This window comes from Bos indicus x Bos taurus, chromosome 8 (genome assembly GCF_003369695.1).
Source record: "Bos indicus x Bos taurus breed Angus x Brahman F1 hybrid chromosome 8, Bos_hybrid_MaternalHap_v2.0, whole genome shotgun sequence".
NCBI classification, from domain to species: domain Eukaryota; kingdom Metazoa; phylum Chordata; class Mammalia; order Artiodactyla; family Bovidae; genus Bos; species Bos indicus x Bos taurus.
In genome coordinates, this window is record NC_040083.1 from 62,446,125 (window position 1) to 62,472,803 (window position 26,679).

A 26,679-nucleotide genomic window follows, 5' to 3' on the forward strand; every position below is an offset into this window, starting at 1 on the left:
TATTCTGATTCTTCTCTGGCTCACATGGTGAAGAACTGGCCTGCAATACAGGAGACCCGGGTTCAGTCTCTGGGTCAGGAAGATCCTCTGGAGAAGTGAAAGGCAACCCACTCCAGTATTCTTGCCTGGAGAATCCCCATGGACAGAGAAGGTTGGCAGGCTACAGTCCATGAGGTTGCAGAGTCAGACACAACTGAGTGACTGACACTTTCACTTTCAGACAATAACCAGATAATTTGTATGTATATCTTTGTACAATTCAGTGATTAAACTAGAAGAATAAATTCCTAGAAGTGGAATTGCTGTGTTAAAGCATGTGTGCATTTGGGTAGATGTGGCTTAATCTGTCCTGAGAGACAGTGTACCAAAGCATCCTTCTATTCTGTGTGAGAATGTTGATCTCCACATTCTCACTAAATCTAACTCGTCCTTTAGCTATAACTCAGATGGTCCCAAATTATGAAGTCTTCCTTATTTGTCTTACTTTCAACCAGAATTTATGTCTTCCTTCCCTGTTTCCCTTGGAGTCATCTAAGGGAATGCATCTGTGTGTCCATCCCTCCCTTTCTCCAATCTCCCCTTTCTCTTTCCTCCCCTCTCTCCATTCTTTCCTTCATCCATCCACCCAACACCCAACATTGATGGCACTTCTTATCTTTGTTGATCTGATAGAAGAGAACTGATGTCTCATTTCTTGATTTACTTTTTTCTCTTATGGGTGGATTTAATTCTGTGCTCATAGGTTTATTAGCCATTTCTGTTTCTTTTTATGTGAACTGCCTGTTTTTTCCCTCTTCCCATATTTTTGCTGGGCTCTTCTTTTTTTTTCATTTTAGGAACTCTTGTCTATTAAAAAAAGTTAGCCCTTATTCAATGTACAACACATATTTCCCCCCACAGCTTGCCTTTTGGCATTGCCCATGCTACTTTTTCATCTTGACTTTTTAGAAAATACAAAAATGTGCTTCATAAAGCTGTACGTATGTTAACTGCTGCTGTAAGGCAAGGTGACAAAGTTCACAGGTGTGAAATGGAGAGTGAGAATAGGAGTGAGTTCGCAAGCTTTTCTACAAGCCACCTTTTAATTCCACCAAGGCTTTTGTTCTGTGGCTGTCAATGCCAGTAATAATGCCAGGCATTCATTCATTCACTTATTCAACAAACCTGATTTCAGCCCCTGAGAGAGGCAGGACTCTATGATGGACCGTGGGAGACAAGGATGTTTCTTCAAGAAGCTTTCAGGCTTGAGGTAGATGGGGTACAATAACATGATGCTTCTGATGGCAGAACTCGGATGGCCCCTTCCCTTAGTGTTAGCTATTTAGCTTGCTAGTACCCTTTTCAGCTGGTGTGGAGAAAGATGTCATGGGCTAGAGTTAGGGCAAGAGGCTGGTGAGAGATTGTGGTGGCCTGAGTCAGGGCAGTTTCAGAGAGGTAGGAAGAAGGAACTATAGTGTGGAGTATGGCAGGACTTGCAGGGCAGCTGGACCGGCCAGCTGGGACAGGGCAGTGGGTTCAGCATCTTTTCCTGAAACACTGTTGCTTACAATGACTCATGTAGTGACTCAGACACAGTGATGGCCTTAGGAGGTGCAGAATTAAAACACACACTGGTGCACACACACATACGCGCACTTTTCTAATTTAAACCTGTTGACCATTTAGACGTTTGGACCTTTGAGGCTACATGTGAACTGGGATCTGGCTCATAGCCACTGCAGAGAGTGATGGAGTCAAACGCTGTGTTTTGTTGCCCTGCTTTTTTCAGAAGGCCCCTTGTGAGTAAAAGAATGAGATCAGCAGGAAGAATAAAGCAAACAAACCAGAAAACAAGTCTTTCAAAGAGAACTGATCATCTCTGAGTCTCCATGTTCTCTACTCAATGGCCCCAAACATATCTTTCATAATAGAACCAGGTCTTGAGGGGACTTATAATCTCATCTTGTCAATTCCCCAAACCTGCCATCAGTCAAGACGTCAGCCCTCCCTGGAAAACCTCATTTAGGGCTCTCGGCTTTCTGCTCACATGCCTGGCATAACAAGGGCCCACCACCTCTTGAATCAGCCCAGCTCCTCCTCGGGCATTTTTTATTTTTAGACAATTTCTTGTGCTGATCAGAAATCCACGCCCTGGTCACCTCAGTTTTAAATCTGTGTCTTCTGAGTGCTGCGATCCATAGACCATTTTTGTTCCTTCCTCCCCAGGTCAGTCCATTAGAAGTTTGCTGAGTGTGACCATGTTCCCTCTGTCCTTCAGCTGTTCTTCATATGACACCCTGCCCCCTTCTCTGGACTTAGCTAGAAATACTCAAGAGAAAAGGCCCACTTCACAGGAGTGGTCACCCATGTGGCTAATAATCATATGAAATGTGCTCAGCTGACATGCTTCATCATCGGGGAAATGCACAATGAGACACATTACAGCAGTGGGAAATACACCCACTGCTGTAATGGCTAAAATGGAAACTTACTGACAATACCAAGAGTTGCCAAGGATGCGGAACAATGGGGTTGCTCAAACACTGCTGGTGGGGATGTAAAATTATACAATTACTTTGGGAAACTGTTTGACAGTATCTTCTGAAACTAAGCATATGCCTATTCTATGATCCAGAAATTCTACTCCAGGTACATATTTAGAAATAAGTGACTATTTCTACCAAAAGACATTCATAGCACTACTTATAATTACCAAATACTGGAAATAACTTAAATGTCCGTTGACAGTAAATAAATTATATGAGTCAGGTAATGGAATACTATGCATCAATGAAAAAGAATGACCTGCCACTCTAACACACAGCATGAATGAAGCTCACGGATATAATGTTGAGTGAAAGGAGCCAGACACAAGAACATAACCAATGTATGTGTCCATTTATATGATGTTCAAAAATAGTCAAAGCCAGTTTATTAGATGGTGTTAAAAGTTCAAATGCTAGTTACCGTTGAGGGTGATGAACTGGGATGGGGATGAGAAAGCCTTCTGTTGGGCTAGAAATGGTCTGTATCTTCATCTGAGTGGTGTTGGCATAGTTGTATGCATATGGGAAGATTCAGTGAGCTGTGCTCCTAAGACTTACCCACTTGACTGTATATAGCCAATGCCTTATTAAAAAAGAAGAAAAAAGTCACACACTCCCAGTGCAAGAGTTGGGGCCCAGAGCTGAGCTCCAACCTGAGGCTGAGCAAAACCATTAGGTGCTTACTTTGTCCACCGTAACTTTATTAATGCAACTGAGGTCACACCGTGGCTCTGGCCCACATTGATTTATGTTGAATGGACAGTCTCTGGAGAACCCCCAAACCTTCCTCATGGTTGCCCAGCCATGACCATCCTTCTAACACTTGTTGGGTAGGCTTACTGGGCTGGAGCTCTGTGGGACTGAGAAAGAAGAAAGAAATCAGTTTGTGCCCTCACCATACAAACGAATCCATGAAGCTCAGAGGTACTGAGCACCATGCCCGAGTCTGCCCAGCCAGTTAGAGGCAGGGCAGCCCAGGACTGCGTGACCCCTAGTCCATGCTTTCACCTGTCATCAGCTCAGCCTCCCCCTGAGGGTGGTGGGTGAAGAGAGGATGTGTGTGACACCACTTCAGGAATTTCTATGTGGGTCTTATCCTCCCGACTTAACTGTAAGCTTCCTGAGGATCGGGACTCTCCTGTTAACTTCTGTCTCTCCCAAGCAGGCCCTCTGTGCCCTGCACAAAGTGGGTGCTCAGTAAACACTCAGCAAATTAGGTTGTGGAAACAGATCCAGAGAGGTAGAGCAACGTGCTTGAGGCCACACAGCAAGCCCGCAGCCACAGTCAGGACTGGTAGTCAAGGCCCCTGACTCCTATTCCAGTGGCCCTCTGCCACTGTGCAATGTCTCTAACTTCCTGTAGACTCCAGGGACTGGAGATTCCAATGGGTTGGAAGATACTAGGGAAGGAAAGGACCCTCCTAGGTGAGCCAAGACTGAGTCTAGCCCTGGGGCCTTGGGGGAGGGAGGTGTCCTGGGAAGAGGGCTGGGAACGGGAATGGGTTGCAGTTTGTACAGCTGTATGGACCCCTGCTCTCAGAAGTACCCTGTGCTCAGCAGTCATTTTCTTGAAATTCTTTATTTTACTTTTGGATGTATATTTTTAAGTGAAGTCCTGTGGACAATGGAGCACACACTGGGGCTTTGAGTCTGAGCTCACATGAGGTCCCGTCTCCTGCTGCCTATCTGCTTCCTGGGGACGGGTTCTTAGACTCCAGCTGCCTGGCCTCCTGACACCCCCAGATCCAAACAGCCTCCTCCTTCCCACCCCTACCCAGCTGCTACCGGGGCTCTTGCCCCCAGTGCATTCAGCTGGCAGCTCTGTAAGACAGCCTCTCGTCATCCCTGGATCCAGGCATTTGGTGTCCTGGTGCAGAAGTTGGGGTACCATGGGGATCACCCATCTCTGGGTATTGGACAATGGCCCCACTGGAAGGGGAGATACCTGGCCCAACTGGCAGGTGCCCTACCAGGGCAGTGTGTGTGTGTCCCACCTGGGCCAGGGGAGGGAAGTTGGCAGCCAGAGGGCTTGGCCTGCATGCACAGAGTCACCGCACCCAGGCGCCTGTGTACATCACGATACTCAATCATAAATGTTAAGGACAGTGTGACGGATCAGGACAGAGACCATGAGAGAAAGGGAAAACTTTATGTCTTGGTACTTTTAATGGCAGTTTTTTCCTGTTTGAACTCAGGATGCCGCAGTCCTGTTTTGCGCTGGACTCAGTGGATTCTGTAGCCAGGCCTGGCTGGGAGAGTCCCTCCTCAGGGCGAGGTGAGCACTCAGGCTGTCACACAGGAGACTTGGCTCTCTCGGTCTAGCGCTCTCCTTCTCCTGTCTCTCTGGACCCAATCACAGGTGACACCACACCGAGGTACTCGTGTCTTGCCTTGCAAGGGGACATGAAACTGCAGGCATGGGAGTGGTGTTTTGGTTTGGTTGTGTTGATCTGCAAAGTTAATCTGCACTTTGGAATTGTTTTGCTGTAATTGTTGCCTCATGTTTTATGATGCTGTTCCAAAATGTAGACATTGAGGAAGGCAAGCCCTGCCGCAGCCTTCCAATACCCACTTGTCTACATCTTCCACAGCCTACCCCGCCCTGTCCAGTCAAGGGACAGTTGACTTTCTTCCCTTTGCAGTCACTGGCCTGGGCTAGAATTCAGGTGTCCCCCCAGCTCCAGGTGTCTGTATCCCCGACTGACCTGCAATAACGGCGTCTGCAGTCTGAGCTGTGCACAAGATGCTGGTCAGGTGGGGCGCCACGCCCGCCCAGTCCAGCCTGCAGGCTGGAGGGTGTGGGGGCCAAGGTCTCCTCCACTGGGCATGGAAGCACAGCAGAGAGGCCTCGGCTCTCCAGTACGGAGGTGGAGAGAGGGCATCCATGCTGAGGGGACCCAGGATGTCAGGGTGCTCAGGGAGGGGAGGTGGGTACAGCTGGAAGGGGAGGGCCTTGTGGGGATTGGAAGCTGGGGCGGCACAGAGCCCACCGGGTCTCCGAATGCCTCAGGCCCCAGGCTGGGGAGTTGGCCTTCCATCTGTCATAACGGGGACTGTTCAAGACAGCTTCAACCCAGGAGCAGCATCAGAACTGACTTTCACAAGCATCGTTTGGAGGCTGAGGGACATGTGGACAGAAGGTAGGAGAACTGAGGCAGGGAGCCGGCTGTGATAACACAGATCCAAAATAGGCAATCGCCATGACGAGGGAGAGGAGGGACAGACACGCAGAAGGATGGAGAGACGGGAGTCCGGCCACTAAAGGACAGTAGCACGTGATTCCGCACGGAGAGTCTCTTAGAGTAGTCGGATTGGTAGAGGCTGAAAGCAAAACGGCTTCAGAGGCTGGGGGAGGGGAGCGGGGCTTAGGGCTTCAAGGGGGACAGAGTTTCCACTGGGGAAGATGAAAACGTTCTGGAGATGGGTGGTGGTGACGGTTGTACAACAGCGTGAATGTACTTAATCCTATAGAACTAACTGTACGCTTAAAATTGTTAAATTAATTTTGTATTGTGCATTTTACCACAATCAAATGACAGCAACAACAAAAACTGTAACATTCAAAAGAATAAATGAGCGAGAGGATTGACAGGTGTGGGGACCTACCAGAGTTGGGGGAGGCAAGGGGAGGGTGTCTGGCCTGGGTGGCTGATGGCAGCAGGGTGAGGTGGTGGTGGTGGCAAGCTGGCCACACTCAGGGCTGGGCTCATGGAGCCAGAGGGGCTCCAGGAGATGTGCCCAGCAGAGCCCTGGCTGGAGAGACCATGGGAAGGTCATCAGCTTATCACTGGACACTGACCCCCCACCTCGGAGATAGCCCCCAGGGAGGGTGTGAGATGTAAGCAGAGGACAGTAGCCAGGAGAACAGGCAGGCCAAGAAGAACCTGTCATCAGGGAGCCTGAGAAGGAGTGGGGAGAAAGGAAGGAGGCAGATGGAGACAGTCACATACTTGTTAGGCTGCAAGGAACAGGGACTCAGCCTGAGTGCATCGAGGGAGCGTGAGGAGGGGCTGGGCCTTGTATGGATGGTGGCGGGACAAGGGTCTGATGGGAATCCAGCATGAGCGGCAGCCATCCAGGCCCAAGGAGCAGGGATGGGGCTCTTCTGGGGACACCATGTTGCCCATCTCTCAACTCGCTATCTAGATTCTCCCTCAGAGCCTCCAGAAGGAACCAACCCCACCACACCTAGATTCTGGACTTCCAGCTCCTAAGCTGAGAAACAGTGAATTTCTTCTGTTGAGGCCCCTCCATTTGTTGGGGGCAGTCTCAGGAACCAGTACAAAATGCCAGGAAATGAAGGAGCTCATTCATCCAACTCTTTTTTTTTTAATCCAAGCCACCACATAGGTCATTGACTAGCCAATGGATCGGCTGTCCTTGAACCCAGCATCTACTCTGTCCAGTCATCAGGGGAGGTCAGGGGTCATGTGGTATAAAGCATTGCTGCCCCCAGAGGTGCCCTGGGGAGGAGGGCAGTGGGGAGACTGCTCTCGAAGGAGGGGCAGGGGACCCAGTGGAAGGGAGAGGCGCAGGGATCACGGGCTTAAATCCCGTGTGGCCAAAATGTCTTCCCAAAGAGAAGAAGAGACAGAGGAGAGAGGCTGTGAGAAGTCAGCTTTGTTTTGTAAATCCACCTCCCTTTTCTGTGGCTGAGATAACAAGATGGTATAACTGGAAAACATTCATTTGAATTTGTGACTCAGCTCTTCCCGACCTCGGGGAAGTGTGGTCTATAAATCAAGATGTGGCTCCAGCACCTGCTGCCCAAGTGTCCCCTGGGGCAGATGCTGGAGGAGCCATCAGCAGATGTGACTGCCCACCTCCTGGGAAAGATCTGTTGGTACTCCAGGGACCGCTTCCAGAGCTTCCATTCCTGAAGCTTCCTGAGGGATGGCCTCAGTGCTTGACCCACTCATTTTTACTGTCCACCCTGCCTACTTTTACTCCCTGGCACAGGTGGTAAATTCTCTTTTTTGCATATTTAGCAGCACTTAAGGTTCCTGCCATTGAGAAGCTGGGAGGCCAGACATGCCACTCATGTAAAAATACACAGGGCTTGGAAGACTAACGTTTTTAAATGTGTTTTAAATTGGTCGAACTGTCCTTTTCTTTTTCTCACCAGCTCTCGCTCAGGAGCCCATCTGTAAGGCAGGCAGCAGCATCACCCCTTCCTGCCCATCCCTCCCCTCTTGGGTTCCCAGCCCTCCGAGATCTTTCCACTTTAAAGATGGGGAAGTAGAGGACCCGAGAAGAGAGGGACTTGCCCCAAGTTCCCAAGACACTAGATCAAAGCCCAGATGTACTCGTGCCCAACCAACACCATCCCCAGGTGCAGGGCTAGGCACCAGGACCATAAGGATAAGACACAGCTCCTTACCTGGGGGCATGGCAGTCTGATGAGCGTGTAGGGGATGCAGGGGGGAAGGGAGCAGCCCCAGCAGTGGCAGTAGCCATGGGAGCCTCATAATAATGTGTCTGATAGGTGCGGTGCCCATGCTAACCACGCCCCAGCCCCAGGCTTTTGCCCCTTACCTGCTTGCTGCAGGCTCATCATCATAGCACCTGTGGGTACTCCAGGGGCTGCCCTGACTCAGAGCCTGAGTACTGTGATCCCCTCACTGTGCAGATGAAGAAACTCAGTCCAGTGGATATCAACCTTTTATTTTAGTAGGTGAATCTTTTTGTCAAGAGCAATCTTCTATGGAACCCCCAATAAATCAGGCAGTACTGGGGAAGCACCCTTGCTTAGCTTCTCCCACTTAACCCCCTTGCAGGGGTCTGGAGAAACTTCTTGGAACCTGAGGTCTCTCCTGAGCACAGGGCAAACACCACCCCTGGGGGCTAGGTTACAAGCAGAACTTCCTGGTCCATTTATACTCATTTTACAGATGAGCGAACAGAGGCCCAGGGGAGGGGAGGGGTTTATCGAGGGTCACCCCAGCGAGTTACCACCTCAGCTAGCACTCTGGCCAAAGTCCTGTGAATCTCAGGCTGTCCATCTGTGACACCTCTTTTACTAGGAAACAGAGGCTTTTACTAACAGCTATAAAATACCTTCTCTTCCAAGCCATCATTTAAAGCCGAGCTTTCAGTGGGCTCTTGTTAACACGGTGTTTTCACCTCCCTCCAGCCCTGTCTCTCTCTGACCTCCAGCCACACGTCACTGAACACAGGAGAAGAATCTCACTTTAGAGAAACCACCCCTGGGAGCCAAGTGGATGAGTGTGGCTTGAAGCCGACAGCTTCATAGTTTACCTTAGGAGTTCTCTGTTCCTCTCAGCTTATTTAATGAAATGCCTTGTCACTCTGTTCACAGGACATTTGACATTAGAAAGGGCCTTTTAAATCCTTTGAAATATGATTTTTAAATTCATTGGCACCTCGGAGTGTGTAAGTGGAACAGTAACTTTCCTGTGTGCACTAAGATGGAGCCTTCTCCAGGAACTTTAATGATTGCAGCCCTCAGGAGGGCATCTCGGAAGGTGCCTGCCAGCCAGCCCCACGCCTCCTTTAGCAGGCCCCTCGTTGCCACCTACATGTCTTCTCGCCTCTTCCCAGCTCCTTTCTCCCCCGACTGTTTTGACGTGGATTCCTCTCTCCCTTGTCTGTTCCCTTTCCCAGTTTGTCCCTTCTCCAGGGTCCGTCCATGACTTTTTCTAAGGATGTTAGTGCCAACCATCTAGGAAAATGAGTCAACTGGCTAAGGAGTCAAGCATGGGCAGCTCCCAGGGTCCCAAACCTGTCTCAGCTGGTCCTCTCCCCCAGTCCCTTCTTGTCCCTCATGTGACCCAGAGGTGAAGCCAAGGCTGTGTTTCCCAAACTTTGTTCCATGAAGTTCCGATTCCAGGAGAGGTTTCTCAGAGATGTAGTTTCCTGGCCCAGAGGTCAGGGTTGCTCTGCTCACCCTCACCATCGTGGTGATGGACCTCTGTCGTAGCAAGCACACCGACAGTTTTGAGAAGTCAGGGGGAGTCCAGAGTCCTGTGCAACTGTGTACAACCCAGGATCTGTCTGAGCACCAGAAATGTGTTTTGCAGCCCACCTGAGAGATGCCAGTTTGGAGATGTCTCTGTGATGGTCAGGAAGCATCTGAGCCCTTCACTAGGGTCCTCTTGGCCCCGAGATGGAAATCACAGGGCCTTTCCTGGCTCCCTACTCAGGAAAATCCAAATTAGGTTATTCTCTGAGAGCCTTCAGGAAGGGTTGTTTTTCTTTTTCATCTATACCAGAGCATTGTCAGTTGCTTGTGCTTTCTTTGGAAACAAATAGTCAAGTCAAGAAATGAGTCAAGGGGTGGCGGTGGGGGGGGGCGGCATTTATGGCCTGAACGCTGCAATCTTGGGGTCTGATCAGAGGGAGACATCAGCTCAAGCTGAGCCATGCTTAGAAAAAGGGATAGCACTGGCCTTTTCTGTATTTGGGAAGCAAATCCTTTCTTATCAAGCCAGCTGTCACACACACGGGCTTCTCCTACAAATAGGCCCACACAGGCACGGGCTTGCACTAATAGCATGGATCTCTGCTTCTTCCTGAAATGGAGGCTTCTTCTGGTAGCTGAGTCAACTTTGGTTTTTGTTTATTTTTAATTACTTTGTTTTAGATTAACAATTACTCCCAGCTTTTTGATTGATAAGTTGGTTCTTTTCCTAGGTTTTTGTTTTTCTCTACTCTGGAAAATTCCATCAGTCATTTCACAGATGAGCCACGGTTTTGTTTGTATTTGTTTGCGCTGGGGTCTGAAACCACAAGCTGCTGTAAGAAAGGTGATGCTGATTGTATTAGTTGCTATGGTTGCCATAATAAAGTACCACACACTGATTTAAAAAGCAGAGATTTATTGTCTTAAAGTTCCAGAGGCCAGACGTCCAAGATCAAGGTGTTGGCAGGATTGGCTCCTTCCAAGGGCTGAGGGTCTGTTCCAGGCTTCTCCCCAGGTTCTGGTGGCTTGCTGGAATCTTTGGTATTCCTCGGCTTGTAGAAGCATCACCTCCGTTTCTGCCTTCATCTTCACGTGATGATCTTCCTGTGTGCCTGTTTACATTTCCCTTTTTCATAAGGACACCAGTCCTATTGAGTTAGGGGCCCACCCTTCTCTGGCATGACCTCACTGAACTTTAATTACATCTGCAACACCCCTCTTTCCAAGTACTGTCACATTCTTACTTGGATCATGGTATTGGGTTACTGAGGTGGGGTGGGGAGGTTAGTATTTCAGCATAAGAATTTGGAGGGGACACAGTTCAACGTTAGGCGAGAGGCTGTGTGGTGCCATGGAAGCACTGGGGTCCGGTGACAGGGATTCTGAGTCAGGCCTAACTGAGCCATCCCTCAGTTTCTTTGTTGACAAAATGGTTTTAGTTAAAAGACTCAATTTACAGGGTGTGGCCCCAGGATTGAATGAATTCTCAAGCGTGAAAGTGTCCTAGTTATGGAAGTAGCAGAGATGGGCTCCAGACACGGGTGTCAGGTACCTCTGTGCCATAGGGAATGAGCAGTAGGCGTCTCTAGCAAGGAGAACAGCTGGGAAGTGGCAGACCTGGACCCCTTTTCCCAGACTCCCTCCCTCCCATTCGTCACTTCCTCTCTGAGCCAGCTCCCTCAGAGGTGAAATGAAAGGTCTGGACGAGGAGGTCTCCTTCTGGCCATGAAGTTAGGGGATTCTGTGAAAAGGTGCGGATGCAGTGGCTAGAACAGTGCGGGCTTGGAACACAGCAGATCTGGTTCAAATGGTGATTCTTCTGCCTCTCGGTAGTGTGATTTGTGAGTCCCTCAACCTCTCTAAACTCAACATCCTCATCTGCAAGATGGGAATGAATGCCTGCCGCAGAGGTTAAATTATTAATAGGATGTCCTTGGGAATTACTTAATCACAGCTTGGTGTATGGTAGTATAAGGTAGCTATTAGCGTCAGCTGTTCTTCTTGAGGATTGAATGAGATGTTATAGAGGAAGAGCCTGCATACAGCAGGTGCTCGATGAACCACTGATGTTCACCCTGCTTTTAAGATAGGCCTTGGCAGAATGTCCAGCATTCATGTTTTCCGTAAGGGTATATAGTGTGGAGAGTTGTACAGAAAATATTTGAACTACTTGAAGAATGAAACAGTTTTCAGGGACTCATAGGCCATTTATAATCATCTATTACTCGTAACGGAGAAGACAATGGCACCCCACTCCAGTACTCTTGCCTGGAGAATCCCATGGACGGAGGAGCCTGGTGGGCTGCAGTCCCTGGGGTCGTTGGGAGTCCAACACGACTGAGCGACTTCACTTTCACTTTTCACTTTCATGCCTTGGAGAATGGCCTTGCCAATTACAACAACTACATTTTGTTAAGCCGCATGCCCTCAGGACTTTCACCTTGCACAGTTTATTAGAGAATTAATCCAACTTAATTCAGGATTCCATTATAGTAATTATTATCCTGACAATTCATAAAACATGCCCAGGCCTCCTTGTGAGTGACAAGCATCTGCTTGCTCTGAGAATGAATCCAAGAAGGATCTTTCTAAGATTTTTCTCTTTCCAGTAGGTCAGCTCAGAAAGTTCTTTCACAATGTCGTACAGACGAGAACTAGAGAAATACCGTGACCTGGATGAAGATGAAATCCTTGGAGGCCTAACAGAAGAGGAGCTAAGGACCCTGGAAAATGAGCTGGATGAGCTGGACCCTGATGTGAGTAGGCACTAAAGGGGACACATTGTCACACACGCAGGACGGTGACTCTTAGCGGCTGGGGGAGGGGCGGGCTGACTGCCTGGGGTACCATTTCGCCTTTCCTTCCATGGCAATAGCCTTAGAGTAATCTTGCCTTTGTGGGGGGATGTGTGCTAGTCATGATTCTCTAAAGTAATAGAGCAAATAGGATATATATATAGATATATAGATTTAGATATAAAGAAATTTATTGTCATGAGTAATTGGCTTCCATGATGATTGAGGCTGACAAGTTCCAGGATCTGCAGTTCGCAACCTGGAGACCCAGGACATCTGAAAGTGTTGTTCTAGCCTGAGTCCAAAGGCCTGAGAACCAGGAGAGCTGATGGTATAGTTTCAGTCCAATAGCTAGCAGGCTCAAGAACCAGGAAGAGCCAGTGTTTCAGATCAAGTCCAAAGGAAGAAAACAAAACGAAAGCAATTACCCAGCTCAAAAAGGTCAGGCAGAAAGAAATTCCCTCTTACTGGTAGGAGTTTCAGCCTTTTTGTTATACATGTATTCAGACCTTCAACTGATTGGATGGGGCCCACCCACCTTAGGGAGCGCCATCTGCTTTACTCAGTCTACCAATTCAAATGTTAATGTCATCTAGAAAGACCCTCACAGACACATTCAGAATAATGCTTAGCTAAATGTTTGGGCAGCCTGTGACCCTGTCAAGTTGATGCATAAAATTAATCATCACATGTCCACTTGCCGTCAACTTGGCACCCATACACATCTTTTTAAACCATACTTACCTCCATATAGGACAATAATAAGGCCATAATTCTGCCTCATGTGATACAACTATCCTGGGTACCTGCCAGAAGAAGAAGTAAAGTCCTTGAGTAATGTTTATTTTCTCCTTGACAGCCTGAAACTTAATACTATGATATAAAATTAACAATACTTAAATGCCACCAGATAAAATCAGTACATTCTTTGTTACATATTAAGAGAATAATAGAGGGAAGAAAACAAAAATATTTACTTAATGCATACACACATACATAGACTCACACATACACAAACATGTTCATAAAAAATACAGAGGAAATACTCATAACAATATTGTCCTCATTTGTCTAACTGGTCACATGGTCATAGCTGGCATTTATAACTGCATTCTTCTACTACCCATTCTCTGCTCCCTTTGCCTTCAGCAAGCACCTCAGCTGGCTGTGAGTCTTTGCCTGATGGAGTGATCTACTCCTGAAGGGCCTAGACCATTAGTAGTCCTGCCTGGATTGAGTTATTATAGTTTTCCATCGACTTTAATCCCTGGGCCTTGTAATACTGAGAAAGCCCTATAGAAATACAAGGAATCCTTTGTATTTCAGGGGGATGCCCTTCTTTACCACCCTTCTGGAGCAGCAGCCTAATTTTCCCCTCAGTAATCAACACACATCACCTCAGCCAGTACAGAAATTCCCTTTCTGCCTATTCATTCAGAGGCATAAGGAGCCCCCAAAGTGGCAGTTTTAACTTCCAGTCCAATGGAATCATTGCTATGTCTCCTGGTAGAAGTATTCCTCCCTTTGGAACTAAGACTGAGGCCAGCAGAGCACAAGGTCATAGGAACAGGAAGCAAAACTTTTGCCAGTGGGTCACTAGGGGTACCAGTGTTGATAGTGGGTTGTTGTTTTTAGTCTCAGTCATGTATGAATCTGTGCGACCCCGTGAACTACAGCATGCCAGGCTTCCCTGTGCTTCACCATCTCCTGGAGCTTGCTCAAACGTACATCCATTGAGTCAATGATGCCATCCAACCATCTCATCCTCTGTCATCCCCTTCTCCTTCTGCCTTCAATCTTTCCCAGCATCAGTGTCTTTTCAAATGAGTCAACTCTCCGCATGAGGTGGCCAAAGTATTGGAGCTTCAGCTTCAGCATCAGTCCTTCTAGTGAATCATCAGGATGATCTTCTTGCAGTCCAAGGGACTCTCAAGAGTCTTCTCCAACACCACGGTTAAAAAGCACCAATTCTTCAGCGCTCAGCCTTCTTTATGGTCCAACTCTCACATCCATACATGACTACTGGAAAAATCATAGCTTTAACTAGACGGACCTTTGTTGGCAAAATGTCTCTGCTTTTTAATACGCTGTCTAGGTTTGTCATAGTTTTTCTTCCAAGGAACAAGCATCTTTTAATTTTATGGCTGCAGTCACCATCTGCAGTGATTTTGGAGCCCAAGAAAATAAAGTCTGTCACTGTTTCCATTGTTTCCTCATCTATTTGCCATGAAGTGATGGGACCAGATGCCATGATCTTCATTTTTTGAATGTTGAGTTTTAAGCCAGCTTTTTCACTCTTCTCTTTCACTTTCATCAAGAGGCTCTTTAGTTCTTCTTCACTTTCTGCCATAAGGGTGGTGTCATCTGCATATCTGAGGTTATTGATATTTCTCCCAGCTTGTGTTTCATCCAGCTTGGCATTTCGCATGATGTACTCTGCATAGAAGTTAAATAAACAGGGTGACAATATACAGCCTTGATGTACTCCTTTCCCAGTTTGGAACCAGTCCATTGTTCCATGTCTGGTTGTAACTGTTGCTTCTTGACCTGCATACAGGTTTCTTAGGAGGCAGGTAAAGTGGTCTGGTATTCCTATCTCTAAGAATTTTTCACAATTTGTTGTGATCCACAAAGTCAAAGTCTTTGGTGTAGTCAGTGAAGCAGAAGTAGGTGTTTTTCTGGAATTCTCTTGCTTTTTCTATGATCCAGAGGATGTTGGCAATTTCTGGATCCCTGTGCCGACCCTTGACTCCTAGACCCGTGAGTCCTGGTCATGGGAGAAGCAGCACCACATACTGGACACTGAATCAGAGCATGTACAGACTCATAGCGACCCTTAGCCCTGCAGGGTTTTACCACCTGGTCGCACTGTAACTGAGTTTTCAGAAGCCCTGTCCACCATTCCATCAAGCCAGCTGCTTCAGGACGGTAGGGAATGTCTGCCATGGAATGACTTAACTGAGAAGTAAAGGGCTTCCCTGGTGGCTCAGATGGTTAAGAATCTGCATGCAGTGTGGGAGACATGGCTTCAGTCCCTGGTTTGGGAAGATAACCTGGAGAGGGAATGGCAACCCACTCTGATATTCTTGCCTGGAGTATTCCATGGATAGAGGAGCCTGGTGGGTTGTAGTCCATGGGGTCGCAAAGAGTCAGACATAACTAAACAACTAATGTACAAAGATCTACTTCCACTGGTTTGATGTCTTTATCTTTGCATTTCATAAGTAGTACATATAAATGTGTTTAAGCTCAGAATTTGCCTCTGCAGCCAGGTTATGGCATCACAAGACAGGAAGCTCACTGGTCACATATGTGGTTTGGCCAGTCACCACAGAGCTGTGACAGAACCAAGGGAGGGACTCCAAGGTGGCCTGCTATACTATCATTGTATCTGTATATCCTTGGTACCCTGGCCTAGGACCAGTCCAGAGAAGGTACAGAATGAATATTACTGAATTAAGGAAATTTTCCATTTGATATATTTTTATTAAAAATGGGGTATTTCATGTCTTTTTTAAAAAAGCTGTCACTCTTCAAACCTAGTTTAATAGTGATCCATACAGTAAATACTACTGTACCATTTCACTAACCCTCTAGTAACCACAGCTCGTGTACAGGGAGTGTAGGTTAGCAGAGAAGATGCAAGACAAGAGGTTAGATGTTCTAGGGGCAACCCTGGCTGTCTCTCTTTCATTCACATCACCTTGAGCCAGTTGCTGTCCTTCAGACCTTATTGTCCCAGTCCATGGAATGATGGAGCCTCATTGGCTCCATTCAGGGCTAAGTTTCCATGAGCTTATAAACTGGTCCTACCTCCAGATTTGATTAAATGTCTTCTTTTAGATAACCCAGAATCCTTGTCTAGGGGTCCTAGGTTTTAGGCCCCACAGAGTGACAAACCCCTCCAGGAATGTATCCTCTGCCTGCTATTCACAACCCCTTGCCCACACCTACACCCAATCAGGAGGAGATGGTCCCCGAGGCGAGGCCACTGGAGTTGACCTTCAGGTGCTCAGTCCAGAGGGGAGCGGGCACAATAAACCACACCCCAAGTGGGAGCACACAGGGAGCTCAGGGAGAGGATGAATTCTTTCGGTAGGAGGCTTTACAGAGCAGGTGATACTGAAACTGGGCCCTGGATTTTTCTAAGCCATGAATAAAAACAAAGAATTCTATGTTGAGTGAAGGCTACAAGTAGAGGCTCAGGCACAGAGAGCAGTCGTAGCGGGGAGTGTAGGTGGGGTTCCGGTGGAGGGCTAGCTGAGCCTGGAAGGGGGCTAGACATGGGGGGAGAGGGGGGTGTAAGGCAGACTAAAAGCTGTGGACTTCTCTCAGCAACTCAGGGAGTTCTGAGGACAGAGAGTGGGTGGGTTTGCTGACAGAGATCTTCCCTGAAGATAAGCAAGGGCCCTGCCCTTCTCTGCAACCCTTCCATCATCTTGCAGAATCTTTACTGCTCCCAGGGTGAAGCACAGACTCCCCAAGAAGCCCCCAAAGCCTTCTGCCTCTGGCTTTCCAGGCTGTTGGAGTTGTCCTGAGTCCCTGGACAGAGATGAGTTAGGATTAGGCTGTGGCTGCAAATTGGATGCATAATGACAAGGTTCAGAGCCAGACATCAGATGTTGGAGTAGGCAGATAGAGGAACCCTCTAAGAGTAGAGCCCCTGAGACCTGTTTGAGCCTCAGCTGGGAGCTCCATTTTCCAAACTGGCAAATGGCCCCACTCCTGATATCTGGCCCCAGAAGCAAATTCCCAGGGCCTCTGTGCCCTTACACACCTGAGCCCTCCTCGCAGGTGGTTAACAAGAAGGTATGCCTGAACACAGGCGGGATGGAGAGCCTGGGGCACAGAGAGCTGACTGTCTTGCCATGCATCACAGGACCAGGGTGCGGAGACTCAGGTTTCAAGCAGGCTCCAAAGTGTGCCACCTCCCCCTCTGGCAGGAGGAAGGTACAAGTACACTTGAATTTTGGAGTAGAGTTGGCAACCTGAGACCTGTGATCCTCATACCATTGTGGTTTCAAGTGGACATTTTCAAAGACCGCTTTCTCTCTAAGTTCAAGAAAAAGAGGAGAGAAATCAGAGCAAGGATAGGAGATAACCGAGACCAGTGGGGTTTTTGTCTCCACCTCACAATTGGCCCTTCACTGAGGTGCCTCTATTACCTGATTTGCAAGTCAGGATGGGAGCTTTGAAAAGATCTAGTGGGGCTCCATTCTTGCTGAGAGCACAAACATTCCAGCTTGAGTTTCACCTGACCTCCACCCATGTTCTGAAATCACAGCGCAGGGAGAGGCCAAAGGTATGCAGACCACAAGAGGCCTCCGGGCCACTGGCCTGGAGGGGACACAGAGACCAGGGGGTGTCCAGCCCTCCAACTCACAGAGCAGAACCCGAGCCCAGAGAGAGGAGGGGACTTGCATTGGTCACACGTCTGAGGAGAACCAGCCCAGGTCCTGGGCCCACTGTCCTCTCTCTTACATGCTCTACCCCACCTGTTTTAAGTCTAGTTTAACAAGCGCTTAGATGGCACTTTTTATGTGCAGACACTGTTCTTGCATTTTGAAAATATTCATTTATTCAACTGTCATCCTAATCCTGTGGTACAGACATTGTTGTCATCCCATTTTGCAGATGAGAAAACCGAGAGGTGAAGTAACTTGTCCAAGAAACTGAACTGAGGCGGTGGCAGAACCATGATGCAGCTCTGAGTTCACTCTTAGCCCTGACACTAAAAGGCTTCACTGGAGTCCTCAGGAAGATAGTGTGAGCCATGCCTGTGCTCTGGCTTTATAGTTGGGGAGGGTACTGTATGAAAGATTGTCCCCTTTTCCTCCTAGAAACAACCTGAGATGCAGAGATCCTTACTCAATCCTGGCTCTGCTCCCAGTTTAGGCAAGTGCTTTTCCCTCTCTGGATCTCAGTTTCCCAGTCTGCAAAATGGACACAGTTGGCCTAGATGCCCTCTGACACCCCCTCCAGCTCTAAGCATCTCGATTTTATGCGCAGTTCTTCACAGTCTTATGACCTGAATTCAGTTAACAGGTAGTGTTGCAGGGGGTTATGTTTGCAGTGATGCAACTGTTAAGCCTCAGTGTCATGTGACACAGTAGAGTACGCAGAATTGGAAAGCTGCTTTGTTTGCAGCAGAAGATTCCAAACTTGTGCACAGTAAAAAAAAAAAAAAAAAGAAGTCCTCAAAACTTTCTTAGTCTGCGGCCTGGAAAAACTCGAGCTTATCATGAGATTGTTGCACTTGGACTCCCACGGGAGAGGAATGCTCCATGTGCTAAAAGTATCCGCTGTTGACTGATTCCCCAAGAGGACCTGCCCTTTCTTGTCTCTGTGGAGTTAAGTGGATGCCGCTCTGAAGCTGAGCCAGCTGCTCGGCTGAACCAGACGGCGGGGAAAATGGGTAATGTATAGCCATGTTTGAGGATGACAGGTCACACCGTGACTCAAGCAGGGTACAGTGTATGAGTTCTTAGAGCAACGATAGATAGTCGGCATTTGCTGCGACAGAGCCCTGCATGGATTCTCTTCTTTAGTCCTCCACAAGTTTTGGTTATCAGCCCCATTTTCCTGGTGACTCACACAGTAAAGAAACTGCCTGCAATGTAGGAGACCCAGGTTCAATCCCGGGGTCAGGAAGATCCCCTGGAGGAGGAAATGGCAACTCACTCCAGTATTCTTGCTGGGAAATTCCATGGACAGAGGAGCCTGACGGGCTACCGTCCATGGGGTCGCAAAGAGTTGGACACAACTGAATGACTAACACACACACACACCCATTTTAAAGATGGGGAAACTGAGGCTTAGAGAGATGAAGTAGCTTGCCCAGGAGTTGGGACTCCAGCCCAGACAGTCAGACCCAGTAGCCTGTGCTGTTAACTACCACCTCCAGTGAGGGTATGTGGGATGAGCCTGGAAGGGAACTTGGAGAACAAAGTTCGGAATTACCAGCAAATTTTTTTTTCTAATTCAGTGTCTTTTGAAGTTGTTACATTATTTTCACATAAATACAAATCTTAAAACAAAACAAAACAAAACAAAAAAACTACCAGCCTAAAGAATTTAACTATACATCTTACTTGTTAATGAGGCTTTGAGGAAAAGGAGTAATATTTTTTAGTGTCTCAGTAAAAGGATCAAAATATTTGCATGAAAGAAGGCAGAGATAATCCCAGACTTATAAAGAAATTGGATCCTTCAAGTTGATTCTGAAGTCTGCAGTTGGGAATCTGTGACACATTATAAAAACAACAGTAGAAAACAACAGGCCCCTGCCAGCAACAATCATTTTAAAACTACAACTATTCTCTGTTGAGGTCATCTTACGTGCCAGGTGCTGTCCTGTGTTTTATGGGCCTTGTCTCATAAAATCTCCACGAGGATTCTGTGAAATTGATCCTTGCAGGTTGGGGTTAAAACCACTCTAAGAAAAGGAAATGGATGCCCGAAATCACACAGCCGGTAGGTGACAGACCTGCCTCCCCCAGCCCATAATGTGTTAAGAATTCTGGGACCATGAATTGCAGGGAGAAATGATGGAGGAGAAAACCTCTGGAACTGTAGGATCTCCGAATTAGAGGGACCCTTAGAGATGATCTAAGCCCCACCCCAATCCCTGCCTGTATGAACACAGCGCAGGTAAAAGAAACCCTGGTTTACAGAGTTTTTCCTGCACACATGTCATTCACCTGGTGCTTTCTGTATCTCATCGAATCATTACTCCTGAGGTTAGGAGTATTATCGCCACTTTGGTGATGAGAAATCAATATAACAACAGCAGCCTGAAATCCAGGGAAAGGAAGGGACTTGTTCAGGGTCACACTGCAAATCAGCCACTGCACCAGGACACACCAGAATCCTGGGACTTCTGATCACACTACATGACTTCCAACCACAGTCCACAAAATCATAAACCCTCCCTATTCGTGGCCCACATCCTATCCTATAGACCAGAAGACACTCTTGGCCATGCAGGAAGCAGCCATGTCTGTTCACAGGGCTGTGGTTCTCCCTTGTAACACAAGCCGGCAGATTCACAAGCCCAGGACAGAAGTAAACAGTTGAAATGGAAAGAAATAAATCTCTGCTCTAAAAATAGGCACACATCCTTAGAAACATGGCCAGCCGTGCACGGAGCCAAGGGTGGGCCTGGTGGGGTGAGGGCGAGTGAGGCCAGGTGTCGGCATGTCCCCAGCCCACCCTCCGTCTTCTGGCACCCTGACCACCTCCCCACCCGGCTCTGCACCCCACTACCTTCCCCCAGGCAGGCCTCCAGCCTCCCCAAACCCCCCCCCTCCCCACTTCTGCTTCTGGGTGACCTCTTGGATCTGGAGCCCTTTATTCTCAAGATAGAATCCTCCCATTTCTCAAGAGGCCCAACCTCTCCACCCTTCCCTTGGGAACCCTTCCTGACCCTTCCCCTCTAAGCTCCCAGTGAAGCACCTGCCCCACCAAAGAGGGCCCCAGTGAGCCGTTTCCCTTTTGATTTTTATGTTTTTCATAGGAAATACGTTAAACATATAGTAGGGTACAGAATACACCTATGTTCCCATTATCCAAATTTAACAAATGTAAAAATGTTGCTTTATTTGATTCAGATCACCTTTAAAGAAAAGTCATGGTAAAGTTTCAACCCTGCCTTCCCACCTCCCCCAGTTCCTTCCCCATCTCTCTCACTCCCTCACTTTCTACTCAAAAGGCAGCAGACAAGCCCCCACAACATCAAGTAGGTAATATAATGAAGGAAGGAAGCTGGGCCAGTTTTCTTGAGGCACATGGCCATCTTGGGTCGTTTCTTACTTTTCTGCTCTTAAAAAGAGATATGGACGTAAGGAAGTTTTCATTTACCACTTCACCCTCAGGGAATAGAAGCAACAACAGAGCCAATGATTGTTAACCATTCGTTGACCTCTGTGTCAGAGACAGTGGGAAGTGGTGGGGACTGAGGCGGACGGGAGAGTTTGTGTTTGACCAGAGGGCACCTGCTATTCCACTCCACCAGGTGCTCTCCAGCACTGTCCCATCATCTGAGTTTGCAAGAAAGGCTGGAAATCTGAATTTTTATGCGCAAGTTTCCTGTCTGAAAGTGTTGGCCAGCTCATTCAAATATACAGACAAAAGCAACCAAGTTTTGGCATTTGATTGGACTTTAGACCTCCCAGTTTCCGATTTTGACTGTTCACAGGACAGATTTTTAGATAAACAGACAGATGGACAAGTACCTAGCCCAGTGTCTGGAACATAATGGGTGCTTCATACATGTTTATTGAACATGCATATATGACTTGCCCACTGGAATCTAGGGTTGTTGCAATTTAGAGCCACATTGTACCACCACAGATACAGGGCAGCCACGTACACTTGTGCAAGTTGTGCACTGCGTAGCTCCAGGAACCACTGCTCGTATAAGCCAGAGAACACACGTGCCCCTGGAGCTGTGCAGCACCCAGTCTGCACAGTCAGATGCTGCTGCGCTCACAGGGCTCCCCCATAATGCGCTGTCTTTTCAGTTGAATGGAAGTGAACAGTTATGCCCTGTGGGGACAAAACTGACTGCTATAATCTGCTTCTAATATAGAGTTCAAACCTTTATTCTGAAGTTTCCAAAGATGATTTGACCATTTTACAGAAAGGGGATTCAAGGTCCAAGAGCGCCAGTGCCCTGTGTGTGGCCTCAGAGCCCTGGGATGAGAACCCAGGTTGTCAGTTAGAATGCAGTTTGTCTATAAGTAATAGAGATTCAAAATAACATAACTGAAGCAGTGGTAGCTCAGTCAGTAAAGAATTTGCTTGCATTGCAGGAGACCTGGATTTGATCCCTGGGTCTGGAATATCCCCTGGAGAAGGAAATGGCAACCCACTCCAGTATTCTTGCCTGGAAAATCCTATGGACAGAGGAGCCTGGTAGGCTACAACCCATGGGCTCGCAAGAGTTGGACACGACTTAAGAGACTAAACCACCACCAAGCAGTGTTCTGTTCATCTCTCAAGTAAGTCCAGAGGTGGGAAGTCTAGGGCAGGTACGGAGCTTAGCTCCCCAAACTTCCTAGAGTCCCAGGGAGCATTCAGCTCATCTTCCTTCCATCGCTAAGGTGTAGCCCCCATTCTCATGGTCCAAAGTGGTGGCCATAATCACTGCAGTCCAGACATTAGAATAGAGGGAAAGGGTGGGAAGTGGGGAGAAAAGGAAAAAAAGCCATTTTTCAAGTATCTTTTAAGGAAAGTTACTGGAAATTGCCACTGGACATTTCTCATACTGTGACCCAACCTAGCCACAGGGGAGCCTGGGAAATGTAGTCTTTTACCATAGTGGCCATTGCGCAGCTACGTGTAGAGTGCTTTTATTACTGGAGAGGGGGAGAGATGATATTGGGGACTATCTGAAGTCTGTCACTGTGAGTTTGCCAGTTTTATGGCCTGATGTTCTGCTCTGCCGAAAGTTCTGAGGGGAAGTGAGAGCAGTTTATAGGAATTTAACCAAATCCAGATCCCTGAAGGAAACATTACAAAGGTCTTACTCTCTAGTTTGGCATTTCCTAAAATCTCCATCAGTAAATTCTGCAGCCCCACTCTAGCACCTTTCATAATGTTTCCCCTTCCCCAGACCTGCATGGGGCAGCAGCTGGGTAGACCAGCAAACATCTCAGGGTAGCAGGTGTGATGCTGACCTGAAGGGCGTCTAAGAAATACCATCTTTTCCCTGCTGGAGCATCAGTGCTGTGTGATTCTGGACAATTCAAAAGATGTTAGCACCTATTACTTGGGACTGGGGATTCAGAGAAGACTAGGATACATCTCAGCTGGCCTTTGAGGGACACTCAGTCTCTCTGGGGAGAGGGATATGGCATAAATGTGCTCCAAGACAAATTAGAAGGAGCATTATATAAGACCTGGCAAGATGCCTCCGGGTGTTTGGAAAGAAAATTACCAGATCGGTGTGGGGAGCACTGCAAAGGCTGGACAGGGTGTCCGAGAGAAGGGCTTTGAAGGATGAATGCAGTGGGGGAGGAGGGGTAGAATTCCAGGCAGAGGGCATAGCTTGAGTGATGCCCCGGCAGGGTGATGGTGTGGGGCGAGGCTGCGGAATGTGGAGCAGCCTGGAGTGGCTGGAACATGGAATACTTAAACCGAGAAGATGGGGAGGCTGGAGTTCGTTGAGGTCAAATCAGGAAAAAGCTCTCCATGCCAGGCTGATGAATTTGATAATGATTCTGTGGGTTAGTGGAGGTGCTGAGTATCTGTGACTGTGTTGGGGAGTGACCTGGTCAGGTACACAAGTGGGTGCGGTACACAAGCCAGCCTGGTCAGGTACACGAGCCAGCCTGGTCAGGTACACGAGCCAGCCTGGTCAGGTACACGAGCCAGCCTGAGGCTCCCCTGATGCTCTCAGCAGTAAACACCATGGCTTGAACTAGGCTGGTGCCTGTGGGACAGAGATGATTCTAAACCCTGTAGCCTCAGGCTCCTTCCCCTGACAAATCAGGCACTCTCATTCTGCCAAGCCTCTGTGCTGTGCTTTCTGTCCCCCTGTAACCCTCTTCTCTCTCCTCTTCACCTGGCTGTTTCCTGCCTGTGCCCTGGGACTCATTCAGCTCAGGAACCACCTCCTGCAGAAGCCCCAGGTGAAGGAAGCTGCTCACACTTGTGTGTGTCTCCCCATCTGAGAGCCCTTGTGGGATGTGATCACTCATTCATTGTCTCAGGATGCCCAGTGTCCCCCAACAGCAGGGAAATGGAACATCTTCCTTGAATGTGAGGCAGAAAAGGAGGATAAGGAGAAGCCCAGGAGAGACAGGTTTGCCCTGCCTTGTGTCATGAGACATGCTGTGAAGAATCAGGTTAAAAGACATTGTATATATGCTGAACCACCAGTCTGAAGACAGCCATACGGATCCTTGAGATGCTAGTTATGTACACTGTCACCTATATATCAGCTCAGCCTTCCTGGCTGTGTGACTAACGAGGTGTGTGACTTTGGGCAAGTGACTTCAGTTTCCCATGCCTCAGTTTCCCCAACTGAAGATGAGAGAGTTGGCTCAGGGGCTCTCTTCCAGGCGTTGCAGCTCTGAGCTGCCAACCTGAGATCCTTTTAATACATTGTGCCTGTGTGTGCGCATGTGTGTGCATGCACACGCATATGTGTTGCCTGTGTGTGTGTGCATTGTCCACATGCACTCTGCTAACCAATCTGCAGTGGTTCTAGCCGAGATAGCTCCTCATGTAGCCCCAACTATCTATAGCAGTGATAATTGTGCAGATACTTAATATTTGGCCTTTACTGCACCTGTTCACAGGGTGTTAGAGCTCCTAACAGCACAGTTGAGGATTTGTCAAAGTTTCCATCATCCTTTGGGCAGCTGGATTCCAGAGCGTGGGTGAGAAAACTAAACAAAGATGCTAACCTATCACGCCGTACATCCAACTTTTAAATTTTACAACATTTAAAAGAAAATCGCCATTTAAAAAACTACAACTAGGAAACTATAGGAAGCGATTGCTTAGTTTTACCTCTTATGATTATTAAAAACAATTTTTTAAACCTCTGCATTAAAAAAATAAAAACATGTATCTACCTCTTTCTTCCTCTAGCCCAGAGCCTGAAACAAGCAAGATATTCAGTAAACATTTGAGGGATAAATGAATGTCTTGGCTTTCTCTATCTGGAATTTTAGTCTGATAGGAACTCAGATCAGAGGTGGCAAAATGGCAGCCTCTGGGCTGAGACTGGCCTGCAGCTGTGTTTTATTTGGTCTGAACATTGTTTTTAAAATATTTGGATCATGTGTCAATATTTAAAAATCAAGAGCTCTCACATAAAGATCAGCAGATCTAATAACACCACCCACGGCAGTTCTTAGCTAGAGCTGGGTAGTGTGGAGGCATTGAAATCTCCAGTGTGCCACAGTCCTCCTCGCTCCCAAGTGTATAACAGCTATAATTTTCTATTTTGGCTAAGATCAAAGAGTACCTAGAAATTCTTCCTCCTTAAAACCAACACTAGGGACTGCCCTGGCAGTCCAGTGGTTAAGATGCTCTGCTTTCAATTCAAGGGATGCAGGTTTGACCCTTGGTCCGGGAGCTAAGATCCCACATGCCACATGGCTTGGCCAAATTTAAAAAAAAAAAACAAAAACAAAACAACACCACCAACTTTCCTGTTTGGAGATAACAAAGAGATCACCCATACATTAGCCACTGCCCTCCTCACATGAGTAAACTTCTAATTGTAAGTAAGGACCTTGAAGGCATGCTCAGAGTCGTATACCCCTAAGCTATCTCCCAAAGCAAATCTCACCCTAACCCACTGGTCTTGGAGTGAAGATGTGTGTACATGTGATGTGTGCATGCAGATACGGAGTCCCTCATGCAGAAGTGACATCCGTCCTGGAGAAGCAGGCTGCTGCCTCCCTTTGAACTAACTGTAAAGAAAGCACATGCACAGCAAATTTACACTGTGCAGACGGTGAGATAGGGAAACGAGACTTAAGGGCCTTAAAGGTGAGATGCTTCCACTAACCCGCAGGCACCATGGACGCTATGACTTTTACAGCAATGTAGAGGCTAGTTATCAACTATTCTTTGCTATTCAGTAAAGTGGACCCCACTTTAGCATCCTGATTAACCTTAAAAGCTAAAATAATTGATTGTTTTGCATACATGCTGTAATTGAGACTTTTCTCTCCTTTTACCCTGCTTTCCCCGTTTACCTTCTGTCTCCTCAGTTACTCCAGATTACGGAGTCCTTGGTCGGGTCCTGGCCCTGGGTTTTAGCATACTACCTGGCTTTATAATACTCACCCTGTAAGTGTTTGTAAAATGAGTAAGGAATTTAAGAAAAGATACATTTCCACACGAACATGTTCAGCAAATATTCTCCTGGTCAAAGGTGATGACAAAATGTTGTGGAAACTCTTTCTTTACCAATCGGATAGCTAGGTCTGAGACTCAGTTTTAGGTTCTGATAGTTATAAGAGATCTAAGGCAATATTTTCTAACCCATGTAATGCCTCCATGACCAGTTTACATAATATGGCTCCTCACTCTTTAAAACAAAACGCCACATTAAATCTGGCCAGCTCTAGCCTGCCCAGTCTCAGCATCATTTTTGGCCACTGACACACAAAGAGCCTGTGTTCTTAGCATTCTATGGGCACTTAATGTATTTCATTGGCCATTTTTGTAATTTTTCCCTCAATAACATTAAAAAAAACACCTTTTTTTGAGATAATAATTCTCATGCCATAAAATTCACTCATTTAAAGTATACAATTCAGTGTTTCTTAGTATATTCACAGAAATATACAACAATCACCATAGTCAATTTTAGAACATTTTCATTTCAAAAAGAATCCTGTTCCTGATAGCTGTCATTTTGCATTTCTCACCATCCTCCTCAGCTCTGGGGCTTCCTTGATAGCTCAGGTGG

General features: G+C 47.4%; 1 protein-coding gene across 2 annotated transcripts in view; it reads left to right on the top strand.

Moving 5' to 3' along the window:
- Positions 1–26,679, top strand: part of TMOD1 (tropomodulin 1) — an 89,605-nt gene that overhangs the window by 9,208 nt on the left and 53,718 nt on the right. The window contains exon 2 of one of the 2 annotated variants that reach the window (XM_027549723.1): positions 12,060–12,203. In XM_027549723.1, coding sequence (XP_027405524.1) covers positions 12,084–12,203 — 120 coding nt within the window. In that variant the 5' untranslated portion in view covers positions 12,060–12,083. Of the gene's footprint in view, positions 1–12,056; positions 12,204–26,679 lie in introns of both variants that reach the window. The other variant, XM_027549722.1, reaches the window with a different exon arrangement.